Source organism: Vidua macroura, chromosome 1, assembly GCF_024509145.1.
Source record: "Vidua macroura isolate BioBank_ID:100142 chromosome 1, ASM2450914v1, whole genome shotgun sequence".
NCBI lineage: Eukaryota > Metazoa > Chordata > Aves > Passeriformes > Viduidae > Vidua > Vidua macroura.
This window is the reverse complement of record NC_071571.1, coordinates 153,773,392-153,786,741: the sequence shown is the minus strand read 5'-3', so window position 1 is coordinate 153,786,741 and position 13,350 is coordinate 153,773,392. Positions and strand designations below refer to the sequence as shown.

General features: G+C 57.6%; 2 protein-coding genes across 3 annotated transcripts; both read right to left on the bottom strand.

The window, feature by feature from the left end:
- Positions 1-3,962: 3,962 nt before the first annotated feature.
- On the bottom strand, positions 3,963-6,552 carry LOC128808022 (erythroblast NAD(P)(+)--arginine ADP-ribosyltransferase-like). Its single transcript, XM_053978788.1, has 2 exons — positions 5,008-6,552; positions 3,963-4,370 (listed from the first exon to the last, which is right to left on the bottom strand). Exons 1-2 carry the CDS (start codon positions 5,756-5,758, stop codon positions 4,285-4,287), a joined length of 837 nt encoding a protein of 278 aa, XP_053834763.1. The 5' UTR covers positions 5,759-6,552; the 3' UTR covers positions 3,963-4,284.
- LOC128808005 (GPI-linked NAD(P)(+)--arginine ADP-ribosyltransferase 1-like) lies at positions 4,815-12,169 on the bottom strand. Of its 2 annotated transcripts, XM_053978771.1 has the most exons (3): positions 11,286-12,169; positions 10,791-10,829; positions 9,957-10,352 (listed from the first exon to the last, which is right to left on the bottom strand). In XM_053978771.1, the coding sequence occupies exons 1-3, from the start codon at positions 12,085-12,087 to the stop codon at positions 10,267-10,269; spliced, it is 927 nt and encodes a 308-aa protein (XP_053834746.1). In that variant the 5' UTR covers positions 12,088-12,169; the 3' UTR covers positions 9,957-10,266. The 2 variants fall into 2 exon arrangements, with proteins under 2 accessions (XP_053834753.1, XP_053834746.1); XM_053978778.1 differs by lacking the exons at positions 9,957-10,352; positions 10,791-10,829 and adding an exon at positions 4,815-5,007.
- Between the last annotated feature and the right edge of the window lie 1,181 nt (positions 12,170-13,350).

Below are 13,350 nucleotides of genomic sequence, written 5' to 3'. Positions count from 1 at the left end.
TGGGCTGGTTTTTGCCCAATTCAGCACCAAAATCAGCACAAGACCTCTCTCAATGCAGCCCCCATGGCCACAACTGGTGCACTGTCCCTTGGACACATTCCAGGCAGAGCATCCTGCCACATCCTGCAGTTCAGGGGGATCTTAAAGGCTGGAAATTGGGAGGTTCAAGTGGGCAAGGGCAGGTGCTGCCCCTGGGGAGGGACAGTTCCCAGTGCCAGTCCAGGCTGGGGATACTGGCTGAAGCATCTCTGGAGAGGGACCTGGGGGTGGTGGTGGGTGACCAGTGGAGCTGGCCGTGTGGCCTGGGGCCAGGAGGGATGCAGGGGGCATTGGGAAGAGCAGGGAGAGGAGGTCAGGGAGTGATCGTGCCCTCTGTGCTTTCCAGGGAGGCACATCAGGGGTGCTCTGTCCAGCACTACCTGTTACTGTTTCCACTTCCGGGCAGCTCTGGACACAGTCCTGGACTCAGGGATGGCGCTGCCTGAGCTGGGAGGTTGGGCCAGGTGCCCACTCTGGGTCCTTCCAGCCTGACCCATTCTGGGATTTGGGGATTCTGGCAGTTGTGCTTCGGGAATTGTCCACCGGAGGGCAGCAGCGAGCGCGGGCCATCAGCGCTCCGGCTGCAGTTCCGGGTGCCGACAGCAGGCGGCAGCACGAGCTGGTGGCGCTGCCGAGCGCCCGCCCCGCCCCATCCCGGCCCCGGGGGCTCTGCAATGGTTTGGGATGGAGCGACCTTAAAGCCCGTCCGGTGCCAGCCCTGCCCTGGGCAGGGACATCTTCCCCTGGCCCGGGCTGCTCCAGGCCCTGCCCAGCCTGGCCTGGAACCCTTCCATGCGTGGGGCAGCCGCAGCTTTGTTATAGATGGGTAATGTGATGATTTGCTCTCACAATTAAGAGATGAATATTGTGTGTATTTTAAGAGAAGTTTTGGTGATTTATTGTTGTTGTTTGTTGTTTGGACACCCTCTGTTCTTCCCATTGCCCCCCTCTGTATTGTTGCCATCGGACAGCTTTGGTTGTCCGGGTTGTCAGGGACATGTGGAGGGCGGGCGTGTACCTGTGCCCCTTGCGTGGGGCAGTTGGGAAAGGGCAAACCCTGTTGTTGTTCCCCTCCAGTCAGACTGCAGGAAGGTCTTCATCACTGGACAGCAAGGAAGAGTCAACTGGCAGAGTTTGGGAGGGGCAAGAGATATAGAAGGAAAATATTTGAATATGCATGACTGCTTATAAATATGTATTTGGTTGATACAACACACGGAGTATAAAAGGCAGAGCCGCCATTTTGTTGACGAGCCACTGGCAGAGGGCCACACTCCCTGTGCTGTCCCTTTTTCCATATCCAGTCCCTTTTTTGTCTTGTTGAGGTTTAATAAAACTTTAAGTTTGAAAGAAAAAGAAAGGTTTTCTTTCTTTTTGCATATAGAATTATTTCCCATAAGTTGCTAAGAAAGACTTATGACTGGGTACGTAGGAAAAACAAAAGAAGTGGCCAGGCTCTGGAGAGGAGGGCACCTGGTTGCACATCTCTTACCTGGGAGTTTCTCTCTGAGGGGCAGAGATACTACGGGAATTGGGCAGGTGAATAATGGGCCTGGGGCAGTTGCTGGTTCTCTCTCTCTCTCGGCTTTGGAGGAGGATGGTCGGAGCTGCTGCTTTGGGGAAGGGAATTCACAGCTACCACCGGAGCCCAGGCCAGAGCTGCTTCTTCTGCCGTGCGTGAGCCTCTGCTTTGAGATGTGGAAAACACGTTCACTCTCCTGTGAAAATTTAGAAAGTTTAATAAAGGACAACGGGAGACAAAGACAGCAAAGCAAAGATTTCGGCCGGGTGAGTCTCGGCACTCAGCCAAGATCACACCGTCACCCTCAGGGAAACCCCTTAAATACCTCCTCCCTTACATCAGCCCGTTTCATATTCACAGACCCTTATGCATATCCATATTTTTCCATAAACTGGTTTACTTATTGCAGGAACTATTTTACATGGCTCTTCCTCTGGTCTGCCTTTTCAGAGCGTGCGAGTTTCTTGGCTGTGGTTTTGGCTCCTTCTCTTTAGCACTTCCAGTTTGGGCCTCGGTCCACACTTTCTTCAGACGGCAGATGCTGATTGTTGGCATATCAATAGCAGGGTCCTCATTACACGTTCACTGGACGTTATCCCGACGAAACAGACACTTCACTCAGGACTATATCAGCTGCCACTACTGCCATGTTGTGAAAAATGAATATTTTTTGATTGGCTTTTGGCAAATATTACAATGACTATTATATGTGTGATGTTAGAAAGTTATGCTGTATTAATTCTCTTATGTAGTGTGTTAAATGTAGTTTTAGGTTATAACATAATGTTGAAATAGAAACTCTGGGATGTAAGATATTTTTTTACTAGCTCAAGAAAAGGGATAAGATAAAAAAGAAACTCTTCACACAGAGATAACAGCTACAGGGCACATAAAGAGTTACCCCCACCTTATCAGGAAAGATAAACATTCTTCCATCTTCTCTCTCTTTTTTCCCTTTTCCTCCAGGGAAAATGGCAGTAGTGGCCTTGGTGGCCTTGGTGACTTCATTTTCCTGGGGGTCACGGTGGCCTTGGTGATCGTGGAGACCACGGTGAGTGTGAGAAATGACCACACGCTTTAAAATGAAAACGTTTATTAAACCTCAACAACACAACAAAGGGACTGAATAAGGAAAAAGCGACAACGCTGGGAGCAAGGCCAATTGTTAAGAAAGCTGTGGGTGCCCCATGCATGGAAGGGTTCCAGGCCAGGCTGGGCAGGGCCTGGAGCAGCCCGGGCCAGGGGAAGATGTCCCTGCCCAGGGCAGGGCTGGCACCGGACGGGCTTTAAGGTCGCTCCATCCCAAACCATTGCAGAGCCCCCGGGGCCGGGATGGGGCGGGGCGGGCGCTCGGCAGCGCCACCAGCTCGTGCTGCCGCCTGCTGTCGGCACCCGGAACTGCAGCCGGAGCGCTGATGGCCCGCGCTCGCTGCTGCCCTCCGGTGGACAATTCCCGAAGCACAACTGCCAGAATCCCCAAATCCCAGATCGGGTCAGGCTGGAAGGACCCAGAGTGGGCACCTGGCCCAACCTCCCAGCTCAGGCAGCGCCATCCCTGAGACCAGGACTGCGTCCAGAGCTGCCCAGAACTGGACATGGCCCTGGACAGAACTGGACATGGCACTGGACAGAACTGGACATGGCCCTGGACAGAGCTGGACATGACACTGGACAGAGCTGGACATGACACTGGACAGAGCTGGACACAACACTCCCAGTGTGCTTCCCTGGGCAAACCAGATGGGCACGATCACTGCCTGACCTCCTGGCCCTGCTCTTCCCAATGCCCTCTGGATCCCTCCTGGCCCCAGGCCACACAGCCAGCCCCACTGGTCACCCGCCACCACCCCCAGGTCCCTCTCCAGAGATGCTCCAGCCAGTATCCCCAGCCTGCACTGGCACTGGGGACTGTCCCTCCCCAGGGACAGGACCTGCCCTTGCCCACTTGAACTTCCCAGTTTCCAGCCTTTAAGGCCCCCTGATCTGCAGGATGTGGCAGGATGCTCTGCCTGGAATGTGTCCAAGGGACAGTGCCCCATTTGTGACCATCGGGGCTGCATTGAGAGGGGTCTTGCGCTGATTTTTGGTGCTGAATTGGGCAAAAACCAGCCCAAATCACCAAATTGACAGCTTAGGATGAAGCACCAGAGCCGGGCCTGGCCATCCATCACCTGACCCTGGAAACGCCCAGTCCCCTCTCAGACAGAGATTCCTCTTCCATGTTCCTGCTTGAAATTTAGTGTGTGTGAGTTTCCTCTCTCGGGTAGGGGATGCTCCCCAAGGATCCTCCTCAAGGCTGAGAGAAAGAGACGTTCCCACGAGTCCTGGTGTGGGGAGTGCCATCAAGCCCTGCTTAGGAATTGTCACTTTTTGGTGGCTTTGTCAGAATTATTTAATGGGATTGGTTTTATAGAATAATTTAATAAAATTTCTTTGCAAAATTGTATTGGTAGCCACAGTGCCTGTGGTAGCCTTGTGGCTCAGGGAGTCTTGGTGAACATGGTGGCCACAGTAGCCTTGGTGGTTATTGCGACCATGGGGGCCAGAGTGACAGTGGTGGCCCCAGTTACCTCATGGTGGCATTAGCTGCCAAGCTGTCCATAGTGGCAGTCGTGGCCTTGGCAGCCTTGGTGACCTCGTTTCTCTGGGGGTCATGGTGGTCTTGGTGGCCATGGTGGCCACAGTGACCGCAGTGACCTCAGTGACCTTGGTGGCCTCGTGGCTCAGAGGGTCCCAGTGGCCACTGCCAGAGCCGTGGTAGCCAGGAGGAGTCCTCCAAGGTGGAAGGGGGCCATGGGGATGCTCCCACCTAGGGGACAAAGAGGGGTGGTCGGGGGACCATGGGAGAATGAGGGGGTCGGGGATGGCCATAATGGGGGCCAAGGAGTGACAGGTGAGGGGGGGGGCCATGAGGTGACAGGGTGTTGGGTGGGGGGGAGTATGGGGGCGACCAGGGGACCAGGAGGTCAGGGGGTCATGGTGGCCTTAGAGGTGACAGGGTTCAGGGGAGTCAGGGGGTGGCGTGACGGGGTGAGAGGGGTTCAGGGAGTGCCATGGTGGGCCCCGACCCACCCGCATCCAGCACACAGGGCCCGTCCCCACAGCACTGCCTTTGGCGGGGAGGGACAGGGTCAGAATGGGGAGTTCCCTGGCTGTATCCCTGTCCCTGTCCTCCCCTGGCAGGGGTGTCCCTGTCCACGTTCCCTCCCAGAAGTGGGGATCCGCATCCCTGTGGCCTGTCATGGATGTTCCTGTCCCCTTGCCCACAGTGGGTGTCCCCAGACTTCTTCTCCTCAGCACGGGGTGTCCTTCTCCCCACAATCACGCAGCGGGTGCCCCTGTCCCCCATCCCCAGCGAGTGTCACTGTCCCCTGTGCCTTATCATGGGTGTCCCCATGCCCACAGTGAGTGTCCCCATCCCCCCAGGCTGTCCCCTGTGATGTCACCTTTCAGCCACTCGCAGTTGTAGTTGCTTTTCAGCCCGTTGGAATAGAGCATGATATATTGCGTCTTCCCGTCCCAGATGGTTTGGACGACCGTGAAGGTTTCAAATGGTGGGATCAGCAACTCCTTCTCACTATGATAGTAGGAGAATTTCTGGATGTCCACGCCGTGGCACGTGCGAGCCAAGAACAGAGTGCTCGGCTCCAAGCACTGGGCAGATGGCCTGCTCATTGACGTCGACATGAATTGACCGAATCGGACGGTGTCGCCACTCTGGGCCTTGAACTGAATCCCGCACACCACCCAGCCCACCTCCAAACAGTTTTGTTCCGGAGTGTCCCTCAGCGTCTCCAGGGCGTCGGTCAGCAGGAAATGCAGCGTTTTGAAGTGGAAGTTGTTCCGGTATTCCTGGCTGGAGCTTCCAGCCGTGCGCACGGCCTTGTTGAACTCCTCGTACAGGTCATCCATGGTGTAGGCCATGAGGGCGACGGCCTGGGATGGAGAGGACAGAGGGGACACGGGGGACCCCCGACTCTGCCACTCAGCTGCAGCCTTCAGCCAGACCTGGGCAAACTTTTTGTTCTGCTGGAACTCGGAGCGGTTGAGGGCCGGCAATGCTGCAGTCATGGCAGGGCCGCAGCCTTGGTACTGGTCATCAAAGGAGTTCTGGGCCATGTCCAGGGTCACCACATCAACAGCCACGGTGGCCACGGCCATTGCCAGCAGTGCCAGGGTCTGAGCCAAGGGGGCCATGGAGGGGAGAGGCCACAGGGACCAGTGTGGGACACTGGGGACACAGAGGGGACACGGAGGAGACGAGGGGAGGGTTCCTCAGTGAGGGACTGGGGAGGGGTCAGTCCAGGGCGAAGGGAGGCACTCCTGGCCACCAGACCCCTGGACATGTCCGGGGTCCCTGATCCCAAATCCTGGGGTTACTTATGCCCCCCCCCAAAGCCCCCAGCCCCCCAGGGCCCCCAATCCCACACCACGTTCTCCTACGCCCTCCAGAAGCCCAATGCTACTCCCATGATTACAACTCCCCCCAGACCTCCAGGAACCTGATCTAAATACTGGGGTCACTCCCTGAGCCCCCCAGTGTCCCCCTCGGCCTGTCCCCACACCCCAATCCCACTCCCAGTCCCAAATTTCCTCAGCATCACCCCAGGACCTCAACCCAAATCCAGGCCCCCCAGTGTCTCCTGGCCCCCTCATGACCCCAGTCCCACCCCCACCATACTGTGTCCTTCCTCAGTTTCCCCCAGAACACCCCATGACCCCATTCCCAGTCCTGTGACTCCCCCAGTATCCACCCAGCGCTGCAATCCCAGTCCCACAGTCCTGTGTCCCCACCCAAGTGTCCCCCTCGAGTTCCCCCAGTCCCCGATACCAAAATCATCTAGAGTGAACTCCCTGGCAGAACTGGAGGTATCAAAAAGCCGGAATTCTTTATCAGCTCAGACTCACAGCAGATCTCTCATGGTCCTGCAGGTCATGGAGGACTTTGCCACAGGGAACTTATCCAGCATAATTATAAATATTCATTAAAATGTGTCCCTTACCTAGTACAGAAACTTCACTTTTACTAGAAATAATTTGCATGGCTCTGCCTCTTTCTGGAAGTCCTTTTATGGTCCTGTAGGGTCCTAAAAATTGCGTTTCTCAGTGTGGTTTTCATTGAGTGCCCCAATATCTCGGATGACCTCACCTCAAACTTTCTCTTTGGGCAGGCACTGCTCCTTCTGTGGTCCAGAACTTGCCAAAAACCCCTCACTGCAGTTCCCTTTTTCTCTTCCTCCACGGGTTCCAGCCGCCTTTGCCCGGCTGTGTCCACGCTTTTACATCCTCTATGGGTTTCTGCTAGTTCATCTTCAAGCCCTATCCAGCATCCTCAGGGGAACTGAAACTTTCTATTCTCTCTCTTAATTTCTCACCCCCCAGGACCCCAATCCCACGGTCCCATGGTCCCATGTCCCCCCAGTGCCCCCCAGTCCCACTCCCCACTGCTCACTGAGCGCGACCATCACCCTGACCAAAAGGGGGCCGAGTTTCATTCTGTGGGTTCCATTTCTCCCCAGTTCACCTTTAAACCAGCACGGAACTCCCAGCCTGCCAGCCAGTGCAGGGAACTGCAGCTGGCTGTGACTCCAGAGATGTCAGCTTAACAGCAGACATTCAAACCTGATGTGTTGGTTTTGGTAGTGGGGCAAGGAGAGGTGTGGGAATCCTTGAAATCAGAGGGTGTTCTGGTTTGAAAGCAAAACCAGTGAGAGACTCCAAGTCGGAAATACAAGTCAGAAATACAATTTATTGGGAAAAGGGAAAAAAAAAAAAAAAAAAAAAAAAAAAAAAAAAAAAAAAAGACAAAGAATACACACAATGATACAAAAGGAAGACCACTGGCAAAGTCAGAATACAACCTGACACCCGCTTTGACCATCGTGCTGGTAGCAGTCCAAATTGGAGTGGCTGCAGTCCAAATTGGAGTGGCAGATGTGGTTGCTGTGTCTTCTCGGAAACCTGTGGAAAGGCTGCCTTTCTGTCTAGAAATCCCTGGATTTATCCAGGTGGGAATGCCTAGCTTCTCCCCCTGGGCGGAGCATCTCACAATGGGCTGATGTTATTTTGAGTCACGAAGTGTGTTCTTAATCACCTGTCAAACAGAGCTGGCTCCTGGAGAGTGTTATCTCTGACACTGATGGGCCCATTAACAGGAGATAAGGAAAACTGTCCAGATGCAACTGCTACTCGGATGGTGATAGGAAACATCTTGGTGCTCAGTCTTGGACAGAGGGTTTTGGGAAAGCTGCAAAAGGCAGGCCTCGGAGACAGCAGAGCTGCTGTTAGAGCGTCGATTTCTGGGGGTTCTGAAGGTCAGGGTGACCCCGAGATCATAAAGAGTCTTTGCTTTCCTTAGCCCGTGCAGCCAAAAAGGAGCCTGGAATGCATCCGATTGAGTTTTCAAGGTTGTTTATCTCTTCTTATCGATATCATTCTTTCTCTGACCTGCTGAACTCTGCCTAATACAGCTCTCATGTGCACCACAGGGACCCTCTTAGGCCGAAACGGGCACCCATCTCCTGTCACCATGTCTTAGGTTGGAAATGGGGGTGTGAATTCTATTTCCCATCTGTCAGAGCTGGGGCAGTTATCCTCTGTTCATTGGGCAGTTTTTTCTTTGTCTCTTCCACAAACCAATCCTCCCTCTGGGGAGACATCTGCTGTTCATGGGCCATTAATTATTAATTATCTCCTGTCCATGGCCACTGAGTGTCCCTGCATGGCTGAGAAAACTCCACCATCCCATGGGGAGATGCTGCGCCCAGGGGAGGAGCCAAGCATTCCTACCTGGATACAATCTGAGGCTTTGGGACACCACAGCAGCCTTTGCCCACTGCATTCCCAGAGGAGCAGCTTTCTGCCCCACTGCATTCCCAGAGGAGCAGCTTTCTGCCCCACTGCATTCCCAGAGGAGCAGCTTTCTGCCCCACTGCATTCCCAGAGGAGCAGCTTTCTGCCCCACTGCATTCCCAGAGGAGCAGCTCTCTGCCCCACTGCATTCCCAGAGGAAGCCCAGGCCCATCTCCAGCAGCCCTGGAGCTCCAGAGGAAAACTCCAGCCTTGTCCAGGATCCTGCTCCAGCAGAAGCACAGCTGGCACTGCAGGAGGGCTGAGCCCCCATGGAATGGCACTGCTGCCACCACCCTGACCCACAGCCTGCCAGGGCCTCTTCTGACTCTGGCAGGGTTTTGGGTTTTTTTATTTGTACCATTGCATTTGTATTTTTAGTTTTCCTAGTAAAGAACTAGGAATTATTCCTATTCCCATATCTTTGCCTGAGAACCTTTTAATTGCAAAATTATAACAATTTGGAGGGAGGGGGTTTACATTTTCCATTTCAGGGGAGGCTCCTGCCTTCCTTGGCAGACACCTGTCTTGTCAAACCCAGACACGCCAGGACAGAATGTCACCCCCAGACCCAGATTCTTCATCCTACCCTTCACCTTAGAATGTCGAGGCCTTTTCTGGGTTGTTGGGGTAGAAAATTCGACTCTTCAGGGGTTTGTCCCACCCTCAGAACCCTCTTCATCCACCTTCTCCTCCTCCTTTTCCTCTTCCTCTCCCTCTTCCTCCTGCCTGCAGGAAATCCTGAAATTCCAGGATAATTTGGGATGGCAAAGGACCTTCAAGACCACACTGTGAGTTTGTGGGCCCCAAGTTGTGGGCCCTGGCAGGGGAGACCCTCCTGGAGCAGTTCTGTGTCAGGAACCAGAGACACGTTGGACTTTTTCGGTCTTCAGCTTCTGTTTATTGTTATCTTATCAAAACTTCAGCACGCCGTCTGCACCAGACTCTGCGTGCAGGAAAAACAGCACAAAAATGGCCAACAATCTCTTGTTACAAGGACTTTTAAGTCTAATCAAAAACTAAGCTGCTCAATTAAGAAGTGACACCTAAATTATTTTCCTTTCTAACCCAATAACCGACCCCTAAAGACGAGCAATGTGGATTTTTCCACCCAATTACAAGATACCACCTAAACCCAAGAAGAAAGTGGAAGAAGAAGAAAGAAGAAAGGAACTCAAGACAACACCCTATATCCTCCATCTTGAACCCATCTATAACATACTAAAAATCCGAAAACCTAAATTTCTCACCCCTGTGACACACCACACTGCTCTCTACAATCTCTACAATCTATTTCACACTTTTGTGGTTTCTGGTTCACCTTGAGGCTTTGGAAGTTTTCTCCATGAATGAGGGTCAAAGTCAGTTCTCCCCTGGGGATCAGGACACCCCAGAGAAGACAGAGAAATATTCCCGGTGCCCTGGGTTTCTACACACCCCCTGCCCTGAGGGTTTCTCTGTCCTTCCTCCTCATCCTCCTCCTCCAGAGGGTTAAAGTGAAAGGAAAACTCAGGGATTGAGGAAAACCCAGTTTAATAATCGGGAAGAAAAAATAAAATTATCGGAAAGGGAGGCAAAAAATACCAAAAAGTGAAGAACCACAGCCATGGCACAGCCAGGGTCCCCCTGTCCCTCTCTTGTCCCAACATCCTGGTGGCACCCGCAGCTCCACTGCTGTCCCCTCCCTTGTCCTGGCTTGGTGGCCACAGTGGCCATGGTGGCCTTGCAAGTCACAGTGGCCACAGAGGCCACGGTGACTTCGGAGACCTCAGTGACCTTGGTGGCCTCATGGCTTGGGGGAGTGCAAGTGGCTTTGGTGACCACAATGACTGTGGTGGTCTTGGTGGCCTGGTGGTTTAGAGGATCCCGGTGGCCACTGCCAGGGCCGCAGTGGCCAGGAGGAGCCCTCCGAGGTGGGGGAGGTCCCCAGGGATGCTCCTGCCTGGGGGGAAAAAGACGGGGGTCAGAGGGGTCTGGGGGTGGGGGGGGGGGGTAAGTGGGACAGGGAGACAGTGAGGGGGGGACAGAGGTGACAGGGGAAAGGAGGAGCCCTGAGGGGGGGGTCAGGGGGCTATGGAGGGGGGTTAGAGGTGACAGAGGGGTTCGGGGGGCCATGGGAGGGTACAGGGAGCCCAGGGGTGTCAGAGGGGTCATAGAGTGACACAGGGGACAAGGGGGCCATGAGTGGGGAACAGCGGTGACAAGGGGAGCCATGAGGGGGGGGTCAGGGTGGTCACGGGAGGACCAGGGGTGACAGGGGCATGGGGGGCCATGGGGAGGGGACAGGGTTCAGGGATGGCCATGGGGGTGGTTTAGGGGTGACAGGGGGGCCATGGGGAGGGGTGACAGGGTGACAGAGGGGTCAGGGGGCCCAGCTCACCTGCGTCAAACACGCAGGGCCCATCCCCACAGCGCTGCTCTGCTGAGAGGGAGGGACAGCGTCAGTGCTGGGGGGTCCCTGTCTCTGTCCCGTCCCACATGTGGGACATCCCTGTCCCCAGCACGGGATGTCCCTGTCCCCCCTGTGCTCACGCTGGATGTCCCCAGCAGTAAGTGTCTCTGTCCCCTGTCCCCAGCACTGGGGGTGGGTTTGTCCCCATGCCCACAGTGGGTGTCCCCAGCACTGAGTGACCCTGTCCTTGTCCCCGGCACCGTGTGTCCTTGTCCCCTCACCCCCACCAATTGTCCCCTGCACTGGTTCCCCTCACCTTCTCTGAGTGTCCCTGTCCCTGTCCCCTCCCCGAGTGTCCCCATCACTGGGTGTCCCTGTCCCTGTCCCCTCCCCGAGTGTCCCCAGCACGGTGTGTCCTGTCGCTGTCCCCTCACCCTCCCCGAGTGTCCCCGTACCCCAGGGAATGTCCCCCCGTGCTGTCACCTCGCAGCCACTCGCAGTTGTAGTTGCTGAAGGTCCCGCTGGAGCGGAGCCAGATCCGCGCCTTGTCCCCACCCTTGGTGACGTTGGTGACATCGGTGACCTCGAAGGTCTCGAAGGGCGGGATCAGCACCTCCTCCTCGTGCGGGAAGAAGGAGAACTCCCGGATGGCCACGCCCTGGCAGGTGAGCACCTGGAACGCCGCGTCCGTCCCGAAGCTCCAGGAGCTCTCGTTGCGCAGCGACGCCGACGCGAAGTGACCGAAGCGGACGGTGTCGCCGCGCCGCGCCTCGAACCGGACCCCGCGCACGCCCCGGAACACGCGGTGACACCGCGGTCCCCCGGCGTCCCTCAGCGTCGCCAGGGCCTGGGTCAGCAGGAAATGCAGCGCTTTGAAGTGGAAGTTGTCCCGGTATTCCCGCCGGGAGCGCCCGGCCGCGCGCACGGCGTCGTTGAAGGTCCGGTGTAACGGCACCGGCGCCGTGTAGGCCAGCAGGGCGGTGGCCTGGGCCGGGGACAGAGGGGACCGAGGGGACCGAGGGGACAGCCGGACGCGCCACTCGGCCGCGGCCAGAGCCCAGCCCTCGGCGAAGTGACCGCTCTGCCGGAACTCGGAGCGGTTGAGGGCCGGCAAGGCCGCGGTCATGGCGCGGCCGCAGCCCCGGTACTGGTCATCGAAGGAGTCCCGGGCCATGTCCAGGGCCACCACCAGGGAGGTGGCAGTGTCACCGGGCGGGACGGTGGTGGCCACGGTGGTGGCCACGGTGATTGCCAGCAGTGCCAGGGTCAGTGGCAGCGGGTCCATGGAGAGGGAGGCCACGGGGTGCCCCCAGCGCGGGGACACTGAGGCACACGGGGGACACGAAAGGGCATTGGGGGACACTGAGGGGACGCTGTGGGAGCACTGAGGGGACACCGAGGGCAGCTGCCCCCCGGCCCCGGACCCCTTGTCCTCCCCGCTGCCCCCCTGGACCCCAGCCCAAACCCTGGGGTCACTCCCAGTCCCCCACTGTGACCCCAGTCCCGTTCCCGTGGTCCCACGTCCCCCCCGGTGCCCCTCCAGGGCCCCAGTCCTGGGGTCCCCCCCTGCCTCCCCCCCGGGCCTCCTGGTTCCCTCCCTCCCCAAGGGTCCCCCAGTGCGCCCGGCCCCCCAGGACCCCAATGCCAGGACCCCCACCGTTGTCCCCCAGATTCCCCCAGCACCCCCTCACCTGTTACCTCCCCCACGTGTCCCCCCAGGACCCCAATCCCCCCTCATTGTCCCGTGTCCCCCCCCCCAGTGTCCCCCCAGGACCCCAAATCCTGCTCCCGGTCCCATGTCCCCCCCCCCCCCCCCCAGTGTCCCCCAGTGCCACTCCCAGTCCCCTGTGCCCCCTCGGTGTCCCCCAGACCCCCCCCAGCCCCCAATCCCCTCTGTCCCCCCCAGCCCCTCCGGTGCCCCCCCCGGACCCCAATCCTGTGTCCCCCCCGGTGACCCCCCCAGACCCCCCAGCCCCCCCCCAGCCCCCCCGGACCCCAACCCCGTGTCCCCCCCCCTGTGTCCCCCCCCCCGTTACCGGTGGTCGCGGGGGTCCCGGTACCGCTCCCTCCCCCCCCCCCAGGGTCACGTGACCCCCCCCCAGCTTTTTTTAGCCAGGATCGGGCCCCGAGCCAGCCCCTCCCCCCCCCCCGGGTATTTTTAGGGTGTCCCCGCCCCCCCCCACACCCCCCCCCCCAGCGAACCAGAACCACAAATGGGAGGGACTGGGAGGGCACTGGGAGTGACTGGGAGCGACTGGGGGGGAACTGGGAGCGACTGGGGGGGAACTGGGAGGGCACTGGGAGAACACTGGGAGTGACTGGGGGGGAACTGGGAGCGACTGGGGGGGAACTGGGAGGGCACTGGGAGAACACTGGGAGTGACTGGGGGGGAACTGGGAGCGACTGGGGATAACTGGGGGGGAACTGGGAGCGACTGGGGGGGAACTGGGAGGGCACTGGGAGAACACTGGGAGTGACTGGGGGGGAACTGGGAGCGACTGGGGATAACTGGGGGGGAACTGGGAGCGACTGGGGGGGAACTGGGAGG